Below are 27,322 nucleotides of genomic sequence, written 5' to 3'. Positions count from 1 at the left end.
CCCTGATGTCTTGCAGTGCCTGCTGTTTGATGTCCTGCTCTGAGCTGAAGCTCCTCAATCCGCCAACCCTCATTAAGGACATATTTCCCTGGGTCATACCAGTATCCAGGAGCTACCACATTCTGCAGTCACGACACATCTGACCTGCCAGATAGATTGAATTAATTAATTTGTTATTTTTGCTTAATTTATATTTTCTAATCTCAACAACTCCCAATAGGTTTTACTACTTCCAATAAACTTGACTAATAAAACTTTGCAATTGCTAACAAACTACCTGAATCCTAAAATATAAATGAACAATGTACTCACAAACTAATCAGTTATCTGTTTCCCTGTGACGTTGCACTTTCGATTTTTGATTTTCCCTGAAGTGATCCGTTCACAGTCTGAATCCCAGTTCCGGCCCAGCCCAGCCCCAGCCAACTACTTTTCAAAGCTCTGCTCCTCCAGGCCATGGGGTGAAAAAGGGTTATTTTCAGATTGGCAGGCTATATCTAGTGGGGTACTATAATGGTTGGGTCCAGACCATTTACAATCTACATGAATCAAATGTAATATTTCCAAGTTTACAGATGACACAAAACTAAATGGAAATGTGAGAAGGATATGAAGATACTTCAGTGAGCTTTAGAGAGGTTAATTGAATAGATAGAAATTTGGAAGATAGCATACAACGTAGAGAAATGTGACTTCAGTATGAAAAACAGAAATACTGAGTATTTCTTAAATTGTTAGAGCTGTGAGGTGTTGAACCTCCCCCTTGGGAAGAGAAAGGGGAAAGAAAAGATGCAAAAATTAAGAAGCTTAAATGGTATTTGGGTCTTTATTGCAAGAGGATTTGTGTATAGCAGTAAAGATGTCTTACTGCCATTATATAGACCTTTGGTGAGACCACATCTGGGGATTTGTGTGTAGATTTAGTTGCCTGAGTCAATGCTTCCAAGCTTCTAAGGCGCTTCCAAGGCACTTCCTTGAAGTCCTCATATGCATCAGTTAGAGGAAAGGGTGGCATTTTGAAAATTAACAATCAGATGTGTGTTTTTGTGTACGTGAGACTCCGCAATTTAATTTTGTGTATTCTTTGTTCATATTACTGGGATGAAATCACTTCTTCAAAAGATCATTTTTAAAAGTCAGTCTTGGATAGATAAACTATCATATTGCTATCTGAAAACAGGCCCTTATTAGCATTGATTGCAGTTGCCTTTGTTTATAATGGAATGGTATCACTTTTGTGATCTTCTGGTGGATGCATAAATAGTGCAGTGTGCAGTAATGCTCCTGATTGTAATAAACCTTAATCTGAGAAATCCAGGCTTTCTATTCCAGATAGTGGCAAGGAACTCTCTTTGCTTATTTCCAACATCCAGCAAAATATTTGAATTAGAGCAGTAGCTCTCAAAAGTTGGTTTGTAGAACATTTTAAGGAGAGTAAAAATCCCTGAGTCAGTGTATCAATCTGTTTTCATCAGGCCCCATCAAAAGAAATCCAGAATGAATGAAAAGAATGGCACTGCATATTGATAAAATAGCAGTGCAGTGGTGTCTAGTTCCATACAGGGTGGCTTCATTCCAGCTCCAGCTCCAAGCACCACGTTTAGCTGGATCATCATTGTTTTAAAATCTAATCACACTGTCTGTGGTAATTGTAACGTAAATTTTGTTTCATTGTTGCTTGGGTTTACTTGTGCTATGCTCTGAAGAGCCTGCCTGGTTGTGTGAAGTGTATGTGAATGAGGGCTCTGCTCTGTCCCCTCATATGGTTTTGTTTGCAAGGTTGTGCATCAGGGATTTCTATTTTGAAGCAGCCCCTGTACCACTTGGAGGACAATATGAGAACCCCTGTGTTAAAGAACAAATGTTGTGGATTTTTTCTGAACTGTAAGAGAGCATGAACAACCTGCGGAAGTATTTTTTTTAATTTGAAGTTTTAACCTTCATCTCCAGTTGCAATAGAAATCACATTTGGCACAAGTTTGCAAATAAACATCAATGCTGTTCTTGTTTTCTTCATATTTGCTCAGAACTTAGTTTCTTCAACATATATTTGATCAAAAAGGTGTGATCAGGGACTTAGAATGAATATTGTTTCCACTTTGCATCTTCTAAACTTAAACTCATCAAAAACTCTGCTGAACAACTTGCACCAAGTCCTAGTCATCTGTGCTCACTGACCTACGTTGGCTGCCAGTTAAGCAACACTAGTAGTGGAAAAAGAAGTTCACCCTTGTTTTCAAATGCCTCCAACATTTTATGCCTTCCTATCTCCTCTAATTCCGGTCTCTTGTATGTTCCCAGTTTTCATTGCATTGCCATTAGCAGCTGTGCGTATAACTGCAAGGCTGTAAAATCTGGAATTCTGTTTCTAAAACCCTTGACTATCTCACGTTTGCGATGCTTCTTAAAACCTACACTTTGTCCACATCTTTTGTATCTGTTTTAAATTTTGTGTGCTGTTGTCAAATTTCACTTCATAACATTTCTGATTAAGTCCTTTTGGACACCTTGTTGTGTTAGAAGAACTCTATAAATAACGAAGTTGATTTATTTAATATTAAGGTAACCTGGAGTTCTTTTTTAGAATTATACACGTTTTCTCTGGTGATTGCAGATGCTCACGTAATACCTTTATGAATGTTATTTTATCGTGTAACAGGAAAACAGTTTCTAACACCGTCTTTGTGTTTGCAGCTATCATCAGCAATTGGAGGGCTGTGGAAAGGAGCAATGGAATGAGCTCCGGCAGGCTTACTACAATCTTGTGCTGCTACTGGTCAATGCTGTCCGTCAGTTTAACTCTGACAAAGACTGGTAGGTTCTCAAATCTACCCGATACTAAAACCCAATAACCCATTTGTTTTTATTCATTTTCCCATGTAGTTCAGAGCTAGCCAATTGGCCTTTTGGAGAATATCAGAGCAGAGAGTGGTACTTTTCTGCATGATACTTTTTTCTGATCAGCTCTTCACCTTTTACTTGCTGTTGAATTTTCCTGTTTTCAGCGTTGGAATAAGTTAGTGATGCAGCTGTGGTTTGTGGTGTCTTCATTGTCTTGGTTCAAACATTTTTACGTGTTTGTGGATCTTTGGCTGCCACACCTCTGGATTTAGGAAGTATACTGTGTAAACATGGATCTCCAATTCCTGGAATTTGATGACCTGCAAACCCGTTTTCTGTGATTTCCGTGCTTCCTTTCCAGACACACTTTTAAAATGTTAGTTGGATCCCAATGATGCATGTCTTCTGAAAAGTATGCACTTAACCGTAGCTGCAAAATTAGAACTAGGTGATTTGTTGTTTAATACATTACCAGCTCATTACCATTGTTAAAAAGCACAAATCAGAAAGAAAGACCAGTGTAATCTTTACCATTAAAATCTTTAAATCTTTCAAAGACAATTTGAAATTGACAATTCTGCTACATACAGATCATCTCATCTCATTTCAATCTCCCTATAACAACAGGCCATTGACCCATGGTCTAGTGACCATCATGGCCGCCTTTTCTTTTTATTCATTTACAGGACATGGATGTCACTATCTAGACCAGCATTTATTGCCCAGAGAGCATTTGAGAGTCAGCCACATTGCTGTGGGTCTGGAGCCATTTGTAGATCAGACTGGATAAATTGACAGATTTCGTTCTCTAAAGAACGTTAGTGAACAGGGTGGGGTTTTTTGTGAAAATCGGCAATGGTTGGCTTGTTAGATTCTTTAATTCCAGATTTTTTCTTTAATTGAATTCAAATTGCACCATCTGCCATGGTAGGATTTGAACCTGGATGCCCAGAACATTACCTGCGTCTCTGGATTAATAGTCCAGTGATAATATCACTAGGCCATTACCACCTATTTCATCTGCAAATATTTCTTTATTTCTCCTTGATGTATCTATCTAGCAACGCTTTAAAAACATCCATATTTACATCGCTTACTTCATATGACAACAGCTTCCACAATGCAACATGAATAAAGTGGTCCCTCCAATGCTCCTTTTTTGAATGAATGTTTGGTCACAATCTGAGGTTAATAGCAACTTCCCCACATGGTAGAAACCTCCTCTTTGCATTTAGCCCCTCAAACCCTTTCATAATTCTCAGGTCACCTCTCTGTCATATCTTGTGTGGAGAATAGAGGTTGGGCCTATCTAATCTTTGCTGGTAATCATAACCTCTCAGTTTTTGCATCTTAAGTATCTTGTTGACCAGTGTTTGTGACATTCTTGGTTTCTAGATTTGTCTTGCAAAACATCTTGCATGTACTCTCTGGACACTGCAAACAATGAGCTCTTCAAAGCTAGGTTTTCTGAAGGAGAGACAAGCAGTTTGCAGGTTCAATTTACTGACTAACTAAAGAACTTGAGTTTGTATCTTGAAGACTTTGGACAGAGAAGAGACAAGTCCTGGCACACTACTTGTAATTGTAATGTACTAAAGCAATTTAAGATTACTCAGGAGGAGATATTAGATGTTTTAGTGCGCATAAAGGTGCATAAATCCCCAGGGCCTGATGAGATGTATCCTAGCTACCACAGGAGGCAAGAGAGGCGATTGCACTGGTGGCGATATTTAATACTTCACTGGCCACAGGTGGAAGTATCAGATGGCTGGACGATGGCTACTTTGTTTAAGAAGGGCAGCAGGGATCAGCCAAGTACTTACAGAGCAGTCAGTCTCATGCTAGTGGTAGAGAAATTACTAGAAAAACTTCTGAGAGACAGGATTAATCAAGACTTGGAAAGGCAAGCATTGATCATTGATAGCCATCATGGATTTCTTGAAAGGAGACTAATTGTCTGACTAATTTCATTGTGTTGTTTGAAAAGGTGACTAAATATATTGATGAGGGTAGGGCGGTTGATGTGGTTTACTTGGACTTCAGCAAAACCTTTGACAAGGTCCCACATGGAAGGCTGGTCCAAACAGTAAGAGCCCAAGTGTTTCCAGAAGGTATTGAGAGCAATGATAATATGCTGTGCTGAAGGGTATGGCACACTAGCCCAAGCAAGAACTGCCAAGGAAGAAGCAATGCATGTGAAGTGGCAAACTGGAAAAGACCTGCTGGATTATCAGGTTTGTCCCACTGGTGTCTGGAACATTTTGACTAGAGACACGACTGCAGCATTGCTTGCTCAGCAAGTGATTGGGTTCCAAAGTCAAGAGTGGATTTATCATTTTGTGTCTGTTGGAATGTTGTGTGTTTCGACAATATTGGGAAGTTGTTGTCATAGCTTCTGTGATGTGCAGGACAGTGGATTGTGCTATGGACCAGACCAAACCCCCTCAAACCTGTCAAGACGATAGCCTAGAATCTACTGTTTTATCTTACTTAGAGGCAAGTAAGAGGTGCTGCGTTCTAGATGTGATTTGATCGGTCAAACTACTAGGCTTTGAGCAAAGCATGCTTTATTCTTACACCACAGTTCAAATGGAAAAAAAAAAGAATTATCATCCGAACGTTTTTTTCCTGACTGGGGACAAAAGACTCAGGAGGCAGTCAGGATTCAGACACGTGGAAGATGTTTACTCAAGCAGAAACCGGTTCATGCAGGGAGAGGGCCAAAGTATCTTCCCCGAATCTGGCTTTGGAAGATAGATCAATGACACACCTGCTTTTACAAAGAAATACAGCATTTTGATACATTTTGTGTTACAATAATCAAACTCAATGTATTCACTGTCCTCCCTCCTTTCCAAACCAATTCTGTGGGAACCTAATAAATATTGGGCGCTTCTGTGGACAGCCCCAGGTTTCCATAATGTTATGGTATAAGCTAGACATTGTAATTTTAAGATCTTTCTATGCATCCTATTTATTCACACTCCAAAAGTTTAAAAGCCATACTGCTTAAGGTCTTCGTCAGGCTTGTTTATCTGTAAGGATAGCTCGAATTCTATTACCCATGGCATTTTGGTGCTGTCTTTTATCACAGTCAGTTACTCCTTTTGTTTTCCCACTGTCCCAATTACATAAATGTAAATATAAATATAAAAAGTCAGTTAGTTTTAACTAATTGCTATAAGGTTAACTTCTGTTATAAAGTTTAATTATAAAATACAACATCATACAACAACTACTACCATTTGCAATTTGTAATTTATGGGTTGTGATCAGTCTGTCTTGTTCACTCTCCTAAGGCTAGTTAACCTTCACATCTAAGCTTAATTTTTTTTTTAAGACTTGTATTATGGTCTTGAATTTACAAATCAACATGGTGCAACTCCGAATCTCTCAATATTGCAATGGAGGCGTACTTATTCAGAGTGTCAGAATTGCACAGTTGGATTCTGTGTGGCTGAGAGATCAGCCACTAATCCTTATCCCACAGACCACCTTTTAGCTGCAAAGGTAAAGATGAAGTTCTGAAATTAAGAGAAGTCAGTGATTCCTGATACTGAGGCACAGCAAAAGATGCTTTCTTAGTCAAATGATGCAAGCAAGTGTAATGAAGGGTTCCATCAAGATAGAGTTGTTTGTTCTCTATTCCGATATAGTGGACATGGGAGTGTATAATGCTGAGGATGTAAGGGAAGATAGACATTTGAAGACTCATTGCATGATATGGTGTTAAAGGCACATTTCTTTTCCCATGCCTTTAGGAATAAGTCTACAATTGTGGACAAATTTATTTTGTTGCCTTGACAGAAAGAAGAGTTCAATTGTTGTATCTCAGACTAATGACGTCTTTTTTCAGTGACTCCACATTTTTGCAGTGATCTACAGGATAAGGGCTATCTAAGAAGGTTTCCAAATCTCGGGGATAATGGGATTAATCAACATACAATGTTCAAGCTTTGGACGGTCATCAACACTGGCCTGTTCTCTGGCTCGTCATTTACGAGTGACATTACTTATAGCATTTTCAGATACTCTGGCTGTGGGACTAATGCTCAGATTTAGGCTGAAATATGGATGGGAGGATTGCAACACAATCGGAGGAAGCAGAAAGCATTAAAACTTTCCCGTAAAGTCCAACCTATAAATCTTGGGGAAGAAAAATTTCTAAGGAAATCTCTACTCAAGGTTAAGCTAGTAGTGTCCCCCTTTCTTTGCCTCTCCATTTCTAGTTTAGTTTAGTTTGTTTGCAGTTACACTCAGTGCAGATAAACTGTGTAGCCCACTCCCTCCCTCACCTGTGACATGCTGCTCCCCATCAATTTGGTGATGATTCTCATTGTTGGTAACGTAAGATTGCTGCATGGCTTCCTGAATAAGTTCAAAGCGAATGCTGTCTCTTCTTTGCTTTTGTACTTTTTCCATTGCTTTAGGTCTCTTCTCCCAGCATTATCCTGTGTGCAGACCTGTCTACTTCACCTGCTAGATATGGGCTGGGAGCCCTTGGACATGCCCTTCTTCGATGAAATCAAGCTGCCTGATCTCTTACTGGCAATGTCACAAGAAAATATCAGTGTCCATGACAGCGCCATACAGTGAGTACAACCCTGTTGTAGTCTGAATTGGCTGAAATATGAGTAATTAAGAAGATAGAGATTTCACGTACAGCAGCCTGGTGTATGACTGGTGCTTTTTAAAGGCTATCCTTATGTATATTTGAACTTAAAACATGAGAAAGACCCTCTGTAGATTCCCTGGATATCTACTTAATTGTGAGGGAGAAGGACTTTACATAAAACTGAAATCTAAGTAACTTCAAATGATAAAATTGTACATGTGGTCATGGTTTTTGAACAGTTTTGCCAGGCGAAACAAACATGTACATTTCCCTGTTAATTCCAAAACGATGTTCTGGTTTTTTTCTGTGAATGACACAGACTTTGCCATCATTGGTTTCCATGTTATAACTTTGGTTCTCCTGCAAACCAGCAGAACAAGACAAAAGCCTGACAGCAATTGCTAATACATTCATCTTATGTACGTGACCTTTAATATAAAAAAAATGTGAGGCATTGTCACGAACCATTATCAAACTGGAACTGGGAATGAAGGATGTCATGTAAAAGGGCCCAAAGAAATCTTTGAAAACAAGATGAAATGTAGTCAGTAGGGAGGAGAGTCCAGAATATAATGATTGAAATCTCTAACAGAGTTTGTGGATTGGAGATGAGAACTGAAGGTCAAAGTTAAAAAGCTAGGTTACAATCCAGGAGTTAGGGCTGCAAACAATACTTGAGGTGGAACAAGAACGGCACCTGAAGCTACAGTGGGCAAAGAAAATTTTGAATGTAGTGTTCCTGTGTACACTTCAGTAAAGGGTTGGTGAGATTAAACTACTGAGTTAGTGCGAATTGTTAAAATGTAGGAAGAATGTTGAAGGGGCTTTGGTGCAACTAGGAGTGATAGCAAATGGTTTTGGTGTCTGTGATGGTAACAAAGTAGGATTTGGTAAAAGGATAAGGTGATCGAGAGGTGACATTTAGTATAGAATTGGATGAGAGATTAGCATCAGGGCAGGGTAAAAGGTGCAAAACATTGTGGTTTAAAAATTGGGTGAAACATGAGACTCAGCATATGGTGGGTTTAGGATCTGTTGGAGTTTGTGTATGATGGAGCTAAGGAGGCAGACCATGCATCTGAGGAAGCTGTTACATCAGTCTCCAGACAGGAAGTGCTACATTTCACACTGTTAATTAAACCTTTGTGGACTGTAAGTGATTTGAATCCTGTATTTGTTTAGCCAGTGGAGTGAAGAGGATGAGATTGCAGATTATGAGTGTAACAAAGAATGGATGGAGGAATGTCAGGATGGAATACAGCTTCGTGTGTGGTATGAGAGAATGTCGAATGCAACTGCCGAGGAGAAAAGAAGGGTGAGTAAGATTGATTTATCGCTCACTTTACCTGCTGTTTGTCGTTGGTACAGATCACTTTCTCTTTAACTGAGAGAAACAAAATCTCTGGTTTGTGAAAATTCTTTAATGTTGTATTTATTTTTTGAATATTTATTAAATGTGGGAATAGAATAATCTGCCTAATGTGTTTTCTGTTTGAATAGAGTATAAGTGGCCTTTTATTTAACCCCCTGAGAGTTGGTGGGTTGGAGAAGAGAACTGAAAGGCCAAAATTAAAAGGTTAGGTTGTGATCCAGGAGTTAGGGCCAGAAACAATACTCAAGGTGGGACAAAAAAAAACTTGGATACATTTCGTTTGTTTTGACAACTGTTTTTACTGTGCAGAGTTGTCCTGCACGCAGTTGTTATTTGCCTGTATTTTCTTTCTGCTATTTTCTTTGTTGCAGCTTCCACTGTTTCTGAAGAGACAACCCATTATGTTTCAAAGTCTGGGACTCCTAATGATCAATTTGTTTGTGTTTTGTGACAGATGCACATGTTTGTTGCACGTTATTGTGACTTGTTGAATGTGGAGATATCTTGCGATGGGTGTCATAAAATAGCCCCCTGGCATCGCTATCGGTGTCTTCAGTGTCCAGACATGGATCTCTGCAAGACATGCTTTCTCGGTAAGAACTTGGTCCTGATGTAAAGTGAAAATGACTTGATTTCCATGGGTTGTCAACAGAGCTTAAGCATATTATGGTTTGCTTTATTTGTCATAAGCACTGAGATTTAACAGTGGGAAGAGTAATTTTAAAGAGAACTCAGTCTCTTATTTTAAAGTGCCATAGAAGGAATTGTCTTGGTGCAGAAACTGAGCTGTTAACTTGGATGACAGCAGAGTCAGTAGAAGAGAAGACCACTCTGGCTGCAGAACTTGTCAGGCTGCAATTTGATGCGCTAAACAGTTCTGGTCGCTGATCCAAGAACGAAGTGGCCTCACTGTGGATCTGGTTCAGAGAGGTGCCACGCTGAATGGTCCTGCAAATCCTTGGAGACTAGACTATGGAGAAAGGACTACAGGAACCAGAATAGGACTGCTTGGCCTGCTGTGTTCATCCAGCTTCACAGTTTGTTATCTAGGACTCTCAAGCCTGTTCTCCCTCAAATCAGATATGACTGATCTGTACCTCCGCTCCACTTTGAAGTCCCTATTTATACCATTTTAAATTTTTGGAACGTTTTGTGTTTCTGAAAATTTCTCCCTCTGTCTCATTCCATTATTTGCTGGCTTCTGATGTCTGTTCTGCAACATAATAGTTCATCTGTTCTGTCTTACAACCCTCACTACATCATGCTGTTTCAGTGCTGTAACATTATTTTTTGTCAGTTCTGTCTTTTCTCTTTCTCTGTTCTGCCCAATGTTCCTGAATGGATTCCAGGTTTATACAACCTTTGGCCCTAGTTTAGCCAGCCAATACCTGGTATCATTCTGGTGTTTCTATATTGAGAGCCCTCGGTGGCTAAGGTATGTGTCCTTCCTTAGAAGTAGTGCCCAGAACTAAATGCTGTACTTCTGACGAAGGCAATTTTCAACTAAAAGATGTTGACCTGTGCAAACTGAACAACTGTTCTCCATTTTTCTTACTACTCTACCGTCCTGCTTATCTTTTGTTTTGTTTACTCTGCACTTGGTAGAACGGACCAATGCTGTCCCTTGCATACTGAAATTGGCACCGTTTTTGCATCGCACTTTTTCTGTCTCCACTGTTAACAACCTCAGTCTTTTGCACTGGGTCTCTATACCAACTGCTCCCTTGGTGGTACTCTGCCGCTGACTAAAATATAAAAATGGTCCTACTTTCCAATACCTTCCATCTCTAAAAAGAATTGGACGTTGTATGCAATGGGACTTTGTGTGGAGCTGCAGAATTTCTCAGTGTGGGGGAGTAGTTCTGTAGGAGTAGTTGACTTGACAGCTCCTTGCTCGGATACAGATTAAAGTGTCCTCTTCAGCCTTGTTCCCAATGCATTGATCTAGAAGGAAGCTTACTGAGGGTAAATTCAACCTCTTAGTCACGTAGGACTTAGAATCAGGTGACCTCTCTCACATACTCCAATGGACAAAAGCCCAACCTTTCTTAAGATATGCCCTTCATTCTAGGAATAAGTCAAATGAACCTCTTTCGAACTATTTCAAAAGCAATGATGTCTCTTGCAAGTAAAGAGATCAAAACTACACAGCAGTTCAGACGTGGTCTGAGCAAAGCCTTGTACTGCTGGAGTAAAGCTCCCTTATTTCTTTATTCTGTTCCTCTTGCAATATATGACAACATTCCACTTGGCTTCATGATAGCTTCCTATATCCTTATACCAACCTTAAGTGATTCATGTCCTAGGACACCAGGTTCCTTAATGTCTCAGTGACTGAAGAGAAATGTGCAGTTGCAGGAGGGGGCATCAGTTATTATGGTATACTTGGGTTTCACCAACAGAGATAGGGCTAGGACTAGGACTTGGAGGTCGTCTTGCGGATTGTGAGCAGCTTGGGGCCGAATTAAAAAAGCTGAACCACCTTGCCATAGGATAAATAGATTAGAGCGTTAAATGCGTGACTCGTGTGAGAGAAATGGAGGTTGGGTCATGGGGCACTGGCATCAGCACTAGGGTAAGTGGGAGCTGTACCGTGAGAATGGCCTTCTCTTGATCTGTGCAATTTGGGAAATGTCTTCGTAGGTAATAGCTCAAGATGCACAATCTGATTGTGTTCTTCCTGTTATCTAAAGGAGGAGGGAGCAGAAACAGAAATAAGGATATCTGTTTGCTAGGTAACATGACCATCCCTATGATATGTCAGCTGATTTATAGGAATTGTCCGGAACACTATCTGGTGGCAGTCTGAAAATGATTCCTCTGCGTTGGTGCATTGTCGGGATCTGCAGCAGCTTGGAACCAGTTGAAGCCACCTGTAGCTGCACCTCATGGTGCTTTATCTAGTATTTTTGAATATCAGAAATTGAAATGTACCATTCCCCTGCATGACTAACTTAGTGCAACATTCGGCTTTCTTAAAATGCTGTATTTGATGTGCTAGTGTTTACTTCGGGGTAATGTTAACAATTCCTGTGTAACATGTCGAATGTAGGTTTTCCCAGTAGTTTGCTCAATATTAAATCACAGCATTCTAGAGTGTTGTAACTTTCCTGAAGGCTAATGATCAATTGTCTCTGTTTTGTTTTGGTGATGATTCTATTCTTCAGGTGGAGTGATGCCTGAACATCACGAAGATTATCACAAAATGGTGAACATGGAGTACGCATGTGATCACTGCCAGGGATTGATCATAGGCCGCAGGATCAACTGTAATGTATGTGATGACTTTGATCTCTGCTATGGATGCTATTCTGCGAAGAAATATCCTGACAGGTAATCGAGGACAGTAATGTGTAACATGAAATTGCCATTTCCCATTCCTTCCTCTAGTATTAGAATGGAGGCCCATGCTGGGAATAAAAAGTTAGACCATCAGCAACAGCTTGCATTAATGATTTATTGTAATAAACACCTCAGGGTGCTTCAGTGAAAAGTTACCAAATAAAATTTGACAGAGTCTCAAGTGGGGTTATGATACTCTGAACAAAAGCCTTATTGAAGAGCTAAGTTGTAAAGAGGGCTGTAATGAAGGAAAAAGATGAGTAGAGAATTGGGAGGGACTGCAGAGGCCAGGGTCCAGGCAACGAAAAGCCAACACTGGCTTCAGGAGTGCTGAAATGGTCAGAATTGACTGAAATGCAGAGATCTCATTTTGGGAAGAATCAGAGCTGGGCTGAGCAAAGCTGGAGGAGATGATTGAGATGGCAGGGTTAAAACCATGGAGGGGCTTGGAACCAAGGAAGGGAGTTTTCCCATTTGCTTTGCTTCCTTAGCTTGGTACCAATGTAGGCGAGCGAGCTCAGAGGAGATGAGTAGGTGATACTTGGTGAGAGCCTGGATACAGCCAGCAAAATGATGACATTTGTGGAGATTGGAGCTGGACAAACCTGTCAGGAGTATGATGGAATGGGAGGGATGAGAGGTTCAACACTTGAAAGCTGATGTGGGTTGGCAATATGGATGGTAATAAGGAGAAGGAGGTAGGCAGCCTTAGTGAGTATGTGGTTGTCTCATTTTATTCAAAGCAGATTTTTTAAGGGACTTTGTAGATTTGTCATTGTCCTTCCCACAACACTCCACACAGTTGCTACCATCTGTTGTAAACAGACGTGCCCACTTTAAAAGCACCCCACAGAGTTTCCAGTAAACTTGCTGATTTGTTTGGTTCCCTCTGCCTCTGGTGTGGTGCCCAGGGGTAAGATATGATCAAAAATATCTCACCATATGGCCTTCTGAGTAACTGCCAAAATCGTGCCCTTGAACATTGCTTCCAGCAAATTTGACTTGGAGATCTTATTCTTCAATTATTTGACTAATTGACTTTCTGGAAAATGTTTCCAACTGTTTTGAGCATAAGTTTCACCATAAGGTTTCCCCGCCACTGTGATGGCATATATTGGTCAGCGTGTAACTTGAGCCCAGCAGATTAAACTGCTTGAAGAAGGATAATATTGGCATTGCTCTGTTTCATTCCCAGTAAATATGTTGTGTTTCTCTTGCTTTGCAGTTATTCTCATAAAGTTAGCTAAGCTGGTGGAGAAGAGTACTGTAGTTGCAACCAAAACTACTTTTATTGAAATTCAGCCATCAATTGCACTGAGTTCCTTCACTGCACTTATAGAACTGTGATAAGTTGTGTGGTGAATTTGACTGTACTGAAACAGATACCGAGCTTTTTCTATTTTTATTTCTTGCAGTCACTTGCCAACACACAGCATTACAGTGTTCCCCATGGTGACGATTCGGATCAGTGACCGCCACCGGCTCATACAGCCGTACATCCACAACTATACCTGGTTGCTGTTCAGTGCGCTGGCCCTCTACACAGCTGACATTGTAACAGAACCACACCCTGCCGAAGAGGAGCTGGACTCGGATGTACGCAAACATGCTGAGGCCCTGGAGGCTCACTGCACGGAGCTCATCACTAAATATCTGCTCAAAGCACACCAAGGGAAAAGTTAGTCATGTGCATGATTCACATGCCATAATTCAATTAATGTACCCAGATATTCAAATGATAGATTTTAACTTACTAGTTTTAGCCTTTAAATTTATCTTTCTAATATAATTGGCCTTCCGCCTCTGCTGTGCATTTGAGCCCAATTCAGATTAAAGGGAGCAAAGTGTCTTCTCCCCCTTTCTCCAGGGTCCTCCGAGAAATGATTTTGAACGGTCCACCAAAGAAAAGACGTCAATAATTTGACTGCTTTAACCCAGAGCCTTTCCTGCAAATGATTTTCTAATTGAGCACCACGTCATCAGTATGGATTTTGTTTGCTTGGTAGAATGAAGGCTCACATGTGCATGGTGAGGTAGATGATGATTCTGTGATGTAGGGGTAAACTTGAAGATCCTACTTGGTCATATTATGACATACCCCCATGGCAGATGAGACTTGAGCTTGATTTTCTAACCCAGATTTAGGGATATCACCACTGTGCTGCATGGACTGTTGGGAACCCTTTCTGCTAACACTGGATAGGAAATGTGCGCTTTTTCCTGGCACTGCTTTTCCTGTTGGGGTTTGACTTCATGAGCAGTAGCCTTCCTTTGGGCTTGAAAGGGAAGTGTTTACAAAAGAACAAAGAACAATACAGCACCAACACCTTTTGCCCTTCCATACTAAAACTGTGCTCACTGACAGGACCTGTATCCCATTGTTCCCTCCTTATTCATGGATTTGTCCAGGTGTTTCTTGAATGCTGCTATAATGTCTGCTTCTACCATCTCATCTGGCAACGTGTTCCAGGTACTGACCACCCTTTGTGTGGAAAAACTTGCCTCTCACATCTCTTTCTAAACCCTCCCCCTCTTGAACCTGTGTCCCCTAAGAATTGACCCCTCCATCTGAGAAAAACCTCATACTTTCCACTCTATCCATGCCATTCACAATCTTATAAACTTCAATCAGGTCGCCCCTCAACCTTCTGCGTTCCAGTGAAAGCAAACCCAGTCCATTCAATCTTTCTTCATAACTAAAATCCCCCGTACCAGGCACCATCATGGCAAACCTTCTTCTGTATCCTCTCCAAAGCATCCACATCCTTTTAGTACTGTGAGACCAGAATTGTACACATTATTCCAAGTGTGCTTAGCTAAAGTTCTATAAAGCTGCAGCATAACTTGTATATCCTTATACTCAGTGCCTCTTCCAATGAAGGCAAGCGTGTCATAGGCCCATTTTACAACCTTATCTAATTGTGCTGCCACCTTCTGTGAACTGTGGACCTACACGCCCACAGCCCTCTGTCATTCACTATAGTTTCCATCTGTACTTGACCTTCCAAAGTGCATCACCTCCCATTTATCCGGATTAAACTCCATCTACCATTTTCCACCATGCCTCCAGTGCTGTATCCTCTGACCATCCTCCTCACTATCTGCAACACCTCCAATCTTTGTAACATCTGCAAACTTACTAATTAAACCAGCTACATTTTCTTCCAAACTATCTATGTAGACCACAAACAGCAAAGATTCCAGCACTGATCTCTGTGGAACACTATTAACCACAATCCTCCATTCTGAAAAGCATCCTTCCACCGCTACCACCTATCTCCTGTGACTAAGCCAGTTCTGTATTCCTCTTGCCAGTTCACCCCGTTATCATATGACTTCACCTTTTGTACCAGTCTGCCTTGAGAGACCTTGTCAAAGGCTTTACTGAAGCCTGTATAGACGACGTCAACTGCTTTCCTTCATCAATCATCTTGTCACCTCCTCAAAAACCTTGATCAGGTTAGTGAGGCACAACCTGCCCTGTGTAAAACCATGCTGTCTATCACTAATAAGGCCATTTGCTTCTAAACGCATGTAGATATTGTCCCTGAGAATCTTTTCAAATAATTGCCCTACTTCTGATGTGCAGCTCACAGGACTGTAATTTCCTGGGTTATCCCTGCTACCCTTCTTAAACAACGGGACAGCATTGGCTATCCTCCAGTCCTCTGGGACTTCACCTATAGCCAGAAAGGATACAAAGATGTCTATCAATGCTCCAGCAATTTGCTCACTTGCTTCCCTCTATATTCTGGTATAGATCCCAACAGGACCTGAGGATTGTCTACCTGAATACTTTTTAAGATGCACAACACCTGTTTATTTTTAATAACAACTTGGCTTAGAGATTTGACACTCTCTTCCCTGAGATCATCCTCCGTCAATTCCTTTTCTTTGGTGAATACCAACATCAAGTCTTTGTTTAGGACCTCCTCTATCTCTCTGGCTCCACATACAGATTCCCTCCTTTGTTCTTCATTGGGCCAACCCTATCCCTGGCTACCCTCTTGCTTTTTACATACTTCTAGAACACCTTGGGATTCTGCTTAATCCTGTTTGCTAATGACTTTTCATGACCCCATTTTAGCCCTTCTAATTCCTTGCTTGAGTTCTTTCTTTCTTACTCAAGGGCTTCATCGATTCACATTCCCCTAGACCTCCCGTCATCTCTTTGACCAAGATGATAACATATTTGGTCATCCAAGGTTCGGGGACCTGAGTATACCTATCCTTCATTCTCACAGGAACGTGCCGCTCCTGAACTCTTATCAACTACCATTTGAAATGCTCCCACGCGTCTGATGTGGATTTACCGTAAAACAGCCAGCTGCAATAAATATTCTCCAGTTCCTGCCTAATATTTTTGTAATTTGCCCTTGCCCAATTTAACAATTTCACTGGAGGACTGCTGCTATCCCTATCCATGAGTGTCTTAAAACTCTTGGTATTATGGTCACTACTCCAAAATGCTCCCCCATTGAAACTTCACTCACCTGGCTGGGCTCATTTCCCAAAATCGGGTGCTGGTATAACTCCTTCCCTTGGTGTTGAGTTATTCTGCATTTCGGTATGTGCTGACAGTCATCTCAGGCAAAATGTCAGTTGTGTATATCCCACCGATGTACTTCAGCATGTGGTCTAGGTTGACATTATAATGCAGCACTAAGGGAGCGCTGTTTTGTTCAAGTGGTGTTTTTCTGATGGAAGCTACCAGGAATGGGTGTTCCACTACTCGCTGAGATTGAGGATCGAGGAAAAGTATGTGGTCTTCCAAGAAGAAGGTAGAAACTGTAAACTTAGTAAATTGTCACTTACAGAAACATAAAAAGTAGGAGCAGCAGTAGGTCATTTGGCCCTTCTGTTGTTCAATATGATCATCCAACTGAATACCTCGTTCCTGCTGCGTTCAGCTGTAGGGCCTACATTTAACTGTAATGAATATCTCTATCTCCAATTAATCCAATAACAATATCAGTAGAGAATGGTTAGAATGTGGCACTTGTCACCAATTGTAGAAGTTGAGGCAAAAGTTGTGGGTGAATTTAAGCAAATTTGAATAAAAGCATGAGAGAGAAAGGAATAGAAGGCTGAATGCTAGAGTCAGAGCAAATAAGTAAGAGGTGGCTTGGATGCTGTGTTAACACTAGCAAAGACCTGCTGGGTCAGATGACCTGTTTCAGTGCTATAAATTGTGTGTAATTGTATGCAGTAATGATTGGGAAATTATAGCATGCTAAAAATCATCAGCATGTGTAGGTAAGTGAACCTTTAAGTTACAGCTTTTACAGTGGTTCAGGACTTCAGTTTCAAAGGAAGGTTTACTTTGGAATGTTAAGGAACTGAATGACCTAGTCCTGTGAAGAAAATCCATATGTCAAATTGCCCAGTACACACATGCTGACTGATCTATGTGCTTGCTGCACATGCAGTCTTTACTTGTTTTTTTTAAAAAATAGTAATTGTGATGCTTGCAAAATTTATTTTGGTCCAGGTCTGAAGAATTCTGCTGTGCTCACTTTGCTGTCGAACGTGTCAGCTGAGGATGAGAAAGCTGTAGCTGGTACCTCAACAGACACTGCTGAACCAATGCTTTCCACATCTGGACGTAGCACCAGTAACCAGCAACAAGGCCAGTCTCAGTCGACCAATCTGGATTCAACAAATGTAAATAATTAACTTATTTTTGTCATTCATTTCAGTTTGATAAGCTTTGTTCAAAATTTCCACATTACAGAACTAAAATGCACTTTCCAAAACTAGTCCAGACTGATATGATGAAAATCCCTTCGTTTTCTGTTCAGGACTTTTGGTGGAATGGCTATGAGGTCTTTCATTCAAAGATGCTGGTTGATGAGCCAAAGCTGCATACAGTTAGTGGTGGCTGGGCGGTGCTGTGGGAACATAGGCTAGTCACTGTGGCTATCACTGATACAGCTCAGTTTCATGCATTATTCAGGTAGCCTGGTAGGAGCTCTGAATGGACTCCTACTCTGAAACAGTGTTTGATAACTCTTTAGGATTAAAGAAGAAAAGCAACAGGGCAGGTTTCGCAGCCAGCAGTGGTGTGATGGCATCTGCTGCTGATCTTGAAGAAAGCTGCCGAGATTTAGAGATCTGTTTGGCATATAAATCCTTATTCCCAATGTTACTTTGATTCCAGCTGCAGCATCTGGTGTCTTCAGCATTAAGCAAGGTTCTCATGGTGAGCAATCCAGAAAGTAAAAACTACTGGTTTTTCATGTCTCAGTCTATTTTCACAAAGCATAATAAAGATTGAGGCATGTACATGGAATTAACGTATAAACTAAAATATTCTAAACTTCAAAAAAAAGCCTTTACCAATTGTGGCATAGATTATAAGAGCAGGGTGATCATGTTGGAACTGTACAGAACTTTGGTTAGGCCACCGCTGGAGTACTGTATGCGGTTCTGGTCACCACACCATAAGAAGGATGTGATTTCACTCAAGACGGTGTAGAGGAGATTCACCAGGATGTTGCCTGGGATGGAGCATTTCAGCGATGAAGAGAGGCTGGATAAGCTTCAACTGTCATCTTTTGGAGCAGATAAGTTTGAAGGGAGACTTGATAGAGGTGTCTAAGATTATATGGTCAAAGTGATAGAGGGCAGCTTTTTCCTTTATCCAAGGGTTAATAGCAAGGAGGCATAATTTTCGAGTGAATGGGGATTTCAGGAAAATCTTTGTCACTCGAAGGGTGTTGGGAATCTGGAATGTACTATCTGGGAATATTAAGGCGGGAATCTTTACAATGTTTTAAATGTACTTAGATGAGCTCTTGAAGTGATATAACATTTAAGGTTGCATCTAGTGTGGGACTAGTGCAGATAGTAGTGTATTTTTGGCAGTGCAGATTTGATGGGCTGAAGAACCACCCCTTGCAGTGTGATTCTTTGATTCCAGAATTAGAGTCACAGTCAAAAAGCATGGGATAAACTGCTTTAGTCCAACCAGCCTATACTGACCATGTTCCCGATCAAAACTAGTCCTATCTGCCTGTACTTGGTCCATATCCCTCCAAACCTTTCCTGTTCATAAACTTATCCAAATGTCTTTTAAATGTTGTAACTGTACCTGCATCTACCACTTTCACTGGAAATTTATTCCATACACAAGCCACTGTCTAGGTTCTTAAAGCTAGGTTCTAGCTTCCCATCCAGACCCATCCCCCTATAACCCACACACCCCTGAACATTATGAGCAATTAAGCATGGCCGACCCACCTAGCGTGCACATCTTTGGACTGTGGGAGGAAACCGGAGCACCCGGAGAAAACCCACGCAGACACGGGGAGAATGTGCAGACTCCGCACGGACAGTTACCAGAGGCTGGAATCGAACCCGGGTCCCTGGCGCTGTGAGGCTGCTGTGCTGACCACTGAGCCACTGTGCCACCCCTTTTGAATGTTGAAATTGTATCAGCCTCCACCGCTTCTTCTGACAGCTCATTCCATGCATGCACTACCCTTTTGCATGGAAAATGTTGCCTCTTACGTTCCTTTTACAACTTTCCCTTCACTTTAAACCCACGTTCTTTACTTTTAGACTCTCCTACCCTGGGAAAGAGACTTATTTACCCCATCCATGCCCTTGATTTTATAAACCTCCAAAAGGTCACCCCTCAGCCTCTGACACTGCAGGGAAAATAGCCCCAGCCTATTCAGCCTCTCCCTATAGCTCCTACCCTGGCAACATTCTTGATATCTTTTCTGAGCCCTTTCAAGTTTCGCCATGTCCTTCCTATAGCAGGGAGAATAGAATTGCACGCAGTATTCCTTTTTAAATCATTCTCCTCTCACATCCCTCCAAAAGGGTTAGAGGTTGATTATGACTTCTTGTATAACCATAAGAAAATGCAAAGTTTTTTTAGAGATTTTGCACAATGACCCGTGTAAAAGTAAAAAACAAAAGAATCAGGAACAAAAACAAAGTCGCTGGAAAAGCTCAGCAGGTCTGGCAGCATCTGTGGAAAACAGAGTTAACGTTTCAGTCCGGAGTTCTGAGGGTCACTGGCCCCGAAACGTTAACTCTGTTTTCTCCTCCGCAGATGCTGCCAGACCTGCTGAGCTTTTCCAGTGACTTTGTTTTTGTTCCTGTGTAAAAGTATAGTGTGACATGGACTGCAGTGGTTCAAGAAGGCAGCTCCCCACCACCACCTTAAGGGCAACTAGGGATGGGCAATAATATGCTGGCCAGCCAACAACACCCATAAACCAGGTGTGGCTTTTAAAAAAAAAAGTTCAGGAGATTTGCATTTTCAAAGAGTTCTGCAGTATTTAACCTGTCAAGAAGGCAATGAACCACTGACAGTGGCATATTAGTTTCCATGTTTAACTGCTCATGTCCAGCGGTTATCAGTACCATAGTTCTAATGGGTTCTAACTAACCGATCATAATCAGAGTTATTGCAGTAATAAAACAAAAAAGTAAAACCAAGGACTCAGAATGCTGGAAATCTGAAACAAAAGCAGGTGTTTCTGGAGAAACTTAATTTGCCTGTGCAAATCCAAGTAAATGTTTTGAGTCTGGTGACTTAGTATCAACAATCTCCTTATTTCGCTAGTTCGCTCCCGCTCTCTTGCTGTCTCTGGACTCCATCTCCATCTATCAATTCAGTGTTCTCTCTGTCTCGCTCTTGACTTGAAATAAATACAACTTTTACCCAGATTCTATCATTTCTGAAATCTGAAACATTGACTCTGATTTGTATGTGCAAACACTGCTAGACTTGCTGAGTTTCATTAGCAATATCTGCAATCATTGCAATGGCTTCCCTTTCGGTTCCTGCACTGTTACTTCTGGTATCCCCCCGCATATGCATCCTTGACTCTTCATATTTTTTATCCACAAGCCATTGGCAGTATCATGGAAAACCATGCTTATTTTTCCTCATGTGTTGACAACTTCAAATTCTATCAGCTCTCCTGATCCCTCCATTCTCTGCAAACTATCATAACTTCATATCTGATATCATGTACTGGATGACCAGAAACATCCTCCATGTATTAATAAGCCAGAAGCCGCTATATCTACTACAGACTCTAGTCCTTTGCCACAGATCCTGTCCCCCTCCCTAGCAACTATCTAAAATAAAGCCAGACTGTTCACAACTTGTGATAACAAGGTGTAGTGCTGGATGTACACAGGCCAGGCAGCGTCAGGAGCAGGAAAACTGACGTTTGAGGTCTGGACCCTTCTTTAGAAATGGGGGAGGGGAGGGAGTCTCTGAAATAGAGAGGAGGGTAGGTAATGATAGAAGGTGGATAGAGGAGCAGATAGGTGGCGAGAAGACGGGCAGGTCAAGGAGGCAGGGATGAAGCCAGTAAAGTTAAGTGCAAGTAGAGAGTTGGGGTGGGAGGTGAGGGGGAATGTGTAGGGGCAGGTATAGCACTTCCTGCGGTTGTAGGGAAAGGTGCCGGGAGTGGTGGGGTGAGTGGGAAGTGTGGAACAGATGAGGGAGTCTCAAAGAGAGCCATCCCTCCGGAAGGCAGATAAGGGTGGGGAGGGAAATATATCCTTGATAGTGGGGTCAAATTGCAGGTGGCGGAAGTGGTGGAGAATGATGCCTTGAATTCAGAGGATGATGGGGTGATCGCCTCCATCCCAGACCCCAAGAAAATCTTCCACATTCAACAGATATTCACCTGCACGTCTGCTAATGCGGTATATTCTGTCCGCTGTTCCCAATGTGGCCTCCTCTACGTAAGGGAAACCAAGCAGAGGCTTGGAGACTGCTTTGTGGCACACCTACGCTCTTCACAACAAATTACAACACCTCCCAGTCGCAAACCATTTCAACTCCACCTCTTTGGATGACAAGTCCATTCTGGGCCACCTCCAGTGTCACAGCGACGCCACTGGAAGGTTGGAGGAGCAGCATCTCATGTTCTGCATGGGAACCCTGCAGCCCAATGATCTTGATGCGGACTTGAGAAGCTTCAAAATCTCTTCACCCCCAACCTCATCCCAAGACCAGCCCATCTCGTCCCTGCCTCCTTGACCTGTCAATCTTTTCTCCCACCTCACTGGCCAGCCCCCACCCCCATTTCCTACCTACTAGCCTCATGACCGCCTCCTCAACCTGTCCATCTTCCCTCCCACCTACCTACCCCTCCCTCCCAACTGACCAACCCCCTTGCCAACTCCCAACTACATTCAACTTTACTGGCTTCATCCCTGCCTCGTTGAACTGTCTGTCTCCTCTCCACCTGTCTTCTCCTTTTTCCAAGATAACAAGGTGTGGAGCTGGATGAACACAGCAGGCCAAGCAGCTTCAGAGGAGCAAGAAAGCTGGCGTTTCAGGCCTAGACCCTTTTTCAGTAATGAAATGATGCTGCTTGGCCTTTATCCTTCGGCCTTTTTCTTGAACCTTTTTCCATCTTCTATCCACCTCCCCCCATCTCACTATATTTCAGAGCCCACTTCCCCTCCCCCATTTCTGAAGAAGGGTCGAAGCCTGAAACGCCAGCTTTCTTTCTCCTGTAATGCTGCCTGGCCTGCTGTGTACCTCTATACCTTGTTCTCTCAGACTCCAACATTGGCAGTTCCTACTATCTCTGTTCACGACTTGTGTTGGGTTTGATTCTAAATTGAGTTTCCTACTCCTATACGCTGTCATTAAGCTGGATTGTTTCCACTTCCATAGCGTCACCTTGCTCCACCCTTGCCTCACTCGATCCGTTGCTGAAACCCTCATCCACTGCTTTGTTATCTATAAATTTGACCATTTCAGCTCATTTCTGACCATCTTCTCTGGTTCTATTCTTTGTAAACTTGGGGTCATTCAAAGCTCTGCTGCCTTTTGTGTCCTAACTCTTAGTGCCCCACTTGCCCGTGGCCTCTAAGCTTGTTGATCCATGTTTTAATTTGATCAAGAAAACTTCATTTTGAAGTTATTACCTTTGCTTTCAAGCCCTTCCAGGTCTTGTCCATCCCCAATTCTGTAATCTCTTCCAATCTTACAGCCTTCCAATAACTGTATCCACTAATTCCAAACTCTTATGCATTCCTTTAATCACTTCACTGATGGCTGTACTTGAGCTGCCTGGGTCCTAAACTTCGGAATACCATCCTTAAGCTATTCTGAGATAACAAGGTGTAGAGCTGGATGAACACAGCAGGCCAAGCAGCATCATAGGAGCAGGAAGGCTGACATTTTGGGCCTAGACCCTCCTTTAGAATTCAGCCATTTCTGAAGAAGGGTTGAGGCCCAAAATGTCAGCCTCTCTGCTCCTCTGATGCTGCTTGGCCTTTGTGTAGTGTAACAAACTCTACACTTTGCTATCTCAGATTCTCCAGCATCTGCGGTTCCTATTATTTCTTAAACTATTCTGCCTCTGTTTCTACTTTAAGGCAATCCAAACCAGCCTCTCTGATTAGGCTTTTAGACATTTGACTTAATATCTCTTTCTGTGGCACAGTGTAAAGATTTTTTTGATAATTTATTGATGATCAGCCTTTGGATGATTCATAGTTTTTAAGGCAAGTGTTTTTTCTGACAGTTCAGTGCTGGGGCTGCAACTTCTTCGTACAGACTAGATCAATCAAATTGGCAACACTGGCCTGAAAATGCACTTTGCAACAATATTGGAGTAGTATGTTGTGCAACCAAATCGGAATGAATCTATTTTAAGTCTTACATTGGCAATAACAGATTTAATTAGTAATGTTATAGCAAAAGAACTTCTGAGTTTGTAATAGGATTGATGTCTCGAGAGCTAACCTTAAAGCCTATTGTGTAGCTATGAGGAGACCCAGCCAAGTTCATTGGCCAAATAAAAAATTAAAAATATGCCAGTAAATAAAGTAGGCAAATTTTTAAAGAACAGTCACAATGTCCAACAAAAGTATTGAAGAAGTCACTCAGTTCAGGGCAGTTAGGAATGGGCAACAAAGGCTTTGCCAGCTCTGTCCACATTCTATGAAACAATAAAGAAATTTCTGAAAAAAAACCAAAAGAACTACAAATGTTGTAAATCGGAAACAAAAACAGAAATTGTTGGAAAAGTTCAGCAGGTCTGGCAGCCTCTGTGGAGGGAAATCAGAGTTAATGTTTTGGGTCCCTTCTCGGAAATCTTTTCTTAAATCCTTATGCCCCAGGTCAATGTTTCTTTGTTTGTCAGCATAAATCTCATAAATACTAATTTGCTCGATGATGCTTTTTCTAATCAAGTAGTAAGAGCCATTGATCGTTATCTTTTGTAACTCTTTAGCAATCCACTTCTGCTGATCTCCAGAAAGCAATTTTGTCTGATACACATTCAGGAGATGGGGAGGAAGCTGCTCTGTCCAGTCAGAAGAAAATTCCAAAGAAGGTAAAATCATCCGAGAAATAGTTGGGCAGAAGTTATGTCTGGAGATCTTTAAGGAAATCTGATTTACTTTGGACTACATAAGTGATTTATGGTGATATCTGTAGTGTTCAATAATTTTTTGAGTTCAAATTATACAGTTGATTGTGATAACGCAACAGGTATTATAAGCTAGTCTAATTCTGCAAGGAAAAAGTATAAAATGATGTCAAATATTCGAAATCTGTTTTGCATTATCTTACGTAGTACATTGTGTTGTCTAATCAAGGTTCAACATGCATTAAGCTTAATTTCTTTTCCTTAACAATGCTCCTTTGTCTTCAGACTGTTGGTTGTGACAGTTCATCTTTTAACTTTTGACAAATGTTTAAGTTCATAATTTATTCACTCAAATTAATTACAGCTATCCTTCATTTAGTACATCAATTGTTCCTAAAAATTGTATGAAACAAAAGCTTGGTAAATGAAAATCACTTCGCCCAAAGAAGATCTGTAATAAGAGTGGGTGGCATTCCTGATCTTTTAATTTTTACATTAAAAGTCTATTTTAGCCTTGAACTGAACTGATCCAATTGATCCTGCTCCTAATTTTTAATAACTCGCTAGTTTTTCATTCACACACTCTGCTGGTTACTTCCTAATCCTGAGCCCTCGCAGGAGGAGAAAGCTTAGGAGACACATAACTACAAGGATGGGGGAGAAAAAGTACAAGGGAGTGGCAATGAAGAGGGCTCGATTAAGCCAATGGCTCCTTTGTTATGTTCATAAATCAGCTCAATAATTATTGGAAGGGTAAAGGAGTTCAGCCCATCAGAGGGTATTGGATGACCAGAAATTTAGGACTGGTTATGATGCAAAGCTGGTTTCAACTTCATTAGAATTTCTAAAGCTCTGCTATGGCTTGCTTAGCCTATATAACTTCAATCTGATGGAAATAAAACTAAAATTTCCACTGATGAAAAGTGAAGCTTTTCACGTGGCACTTGATTTCACTCCAGGACTATTCTCCTTGCAGTGTACTTCCTCCATGTTTCGCTCAAATGAACAATGTTTGACTCTGAGGTAGTAGGAACTGCAGATGCTGAAGAATCTGAGATAACAAGGTGTGGAGCGGGATGAACACAGCAGGCCAAGCAGCATCAGAGGAGCAGGAAAGCTGGCAATTCAGGCCTCCACCCTTCTTCAGAAATGGGGTAGGGGCAGGAGGTTCTGAAATAAATACGAAGAGAGGGGAGGCGGATAGAAGGTGGATAGAGGAGAAGATAGGTGGAGAGGAGACAGACTGGTCAAAGACGTGGCGTTGGAGCCAGTAAAAGGTGGGGAGGTAGAGAGGAGATAGGTCAGTCCAGGGAGGATGGACAGGTTAAGGGGGCAGGATGAGGTTGGTAGGTAGGCGATGGGGCGTAGGGCTTGAGGTGGGAGGAGGGGATATACCTGGAAGGACAAGTTATGGAGGCGGGAACAAGGTGTGCTGGTTTTGGGATGCTGTGGGGGGAGGGGAGATTTTGAAGCTGGTGAAGTCCACATAGATGCCATTAGGCTGCAGGGTTCCCAAGTGGAATGTGAGTTGCTGTCCCTGCAGTCTCCGGCTAGTATCGTTGTGGCACTGCAGGAGGCCCAGAATGAGCATATCATCTGTGGTATGGGAGGGTGAGTTGAAATGGTTCGTGACTGGGAGGTGTAGTTGTTTATTGCAAACTGGGCGTAGGTGTTCTGCAGAGCGGTTCCCAAGCCTCCGCTTGGTTTCCCCAATGTAGAGGAGGCCACAGTGGGGACAGCGGATGCAATATACCACATTAGCAGATGTGCAGGTGAGCATCTGCTTGATGTGAAAAGTCGTCTTAGGGCCAGGGATGGGGGTGAGGGGAGAGGTGCAGGGGCTGGTGTAGCACTTCCTGCAGGGCAATGTGTTGGGTGTGGTGGGGCTGGAGGGGAGTGTGGAGTGGACGAGGGAGTTGCGGAGAGTGATCCCTCCGGAAAGCAGACAAGGGTGGGGAGGAAAAAATATCTTTGGTGGGGTCGGATTGCAGATGGCGGAAGTGTCGGAGGACAATGCGTTGGTGGGGTAGTACGTGAGGACAAGGGGATTCTGTTTTGGTTGTTATTGCGGGGAGAGGGTGTGAGGGATGAGTTGTGGGAAATGCGGGAGACACGGTCGAGGGCATTCTCGACTGGTGGTGGGCTGGGCATTGTGGTCCATGAAAAACGAGGACATCTGGGATGTACAGGAGTGAAATGCCTCATCCTGGGAGCAGATGTGGTGGAGGCGAAGGAATTGGGAATTGGGGATAGCATTTTTGCAAGAAGGTGGGTGGGAGGAGGCGTATTCTAGGTAGTTGTGGGAGTCGGTGGGCTTGAAATGGATATTGGTTTCTAGGTGTTTGGAGACAGAGGTGTCCAGGAAGGAGACAGCTATTAGAGCTGGCCCAGGTGAACTTGAGGTTGGGGTGGAAGGTGTTGGTAAAGTGGATGAACTGTTCGAGCTCCTCATGGGAGCAAGAGGTGGCACTGATACAGTCATCAATGTAACAGAGGAAGAGGTGGGGTTTAGGGCCAGCGTAGCTACGGAAGAGGGATTGTTCCACGTAACTTACAAAGAAGCAGGCATAGCTTGGGCCCATGCGGGTACCCATGGCCACCCCCTTTGTATGTGGGAAGTGGGAGGAATCGAAAGAGAATTTGTTGAGGGTGGGGTCGAGTTCAGTGAAGCAGATGAGGGTGTCGGTGTAGGGGGACTGGTCAGGTGTGCAGGACAAGAAGAAGCAGAGGGCCATCTGTATGGGAAATGCAGATGTATAGGGACTGTACATCCATGGTAAAGAC

General features: G+C 42.2%; 1 protein-coding gene across 3 annotated transcripts in view; it reads left to right on the top strand.

The window, feature by feature from the left end:
• The window catches only part of zzef1 (zinc finger, ZZ-type with EF hand domain 1), a 255,470-nt gene that overhangs the window by 126,444 nt on the left and 101,704 nt on the right, over positions 1-27,322 (top strand). For all 3 annotated transcript variants that reach the window (XM_048556964.2, XM_048556965.2, XM_048556963.2), the window contains exons 31-38: positions 2,695-2,814; positions 7,272-7,433; positions 8,639-8,771; positions 9,283-9,421; positions 11,996-12,161; positions 13,586-13,848; positions 17,662-17,834; positions 24,401-24,502. In XM_048556964.2, the coding sequence (XP_048412921.1) occupies positions 2,695-2,814; positions 7,272-7,433; positions 8,639-8,771; positions 9,283-9,421; positions 11,996-12,161; positions 13,586-13,848; positions 17,662-17,834; positions 24,401-24,502 (1,258 nt within the window). The remainder of the gene's footprint in view (positions 1-2,694; positions 2,815-7,271; positions 7,434-8,638; positions 8,772-9,282; positions 9,422-11,995; positions 12,162-13,585; positions 13,849-17,661; positions 17,835-24,400; positions 24,503-27,322) is intronic.

The sequence above is a fragment of the Stegostoma tigrinum genome, chromosome 27 (genome assembly GCF_030684315.1).
Source record: "Stegostoma tigrinum isolate sSteTig4 chromosome 27, sSteTig4.hap1, whole genome shotgun sequence".
NCBI lineage: Eukaryota > Metazoa > Chordata > Chondrichthyes > Orectolobiformes > Stegostomatidae > Stegostoma > Stegostoma tigrinum.
This window is presented reverse-complemented; position numbering and strand designations above follow the sequence as displayed.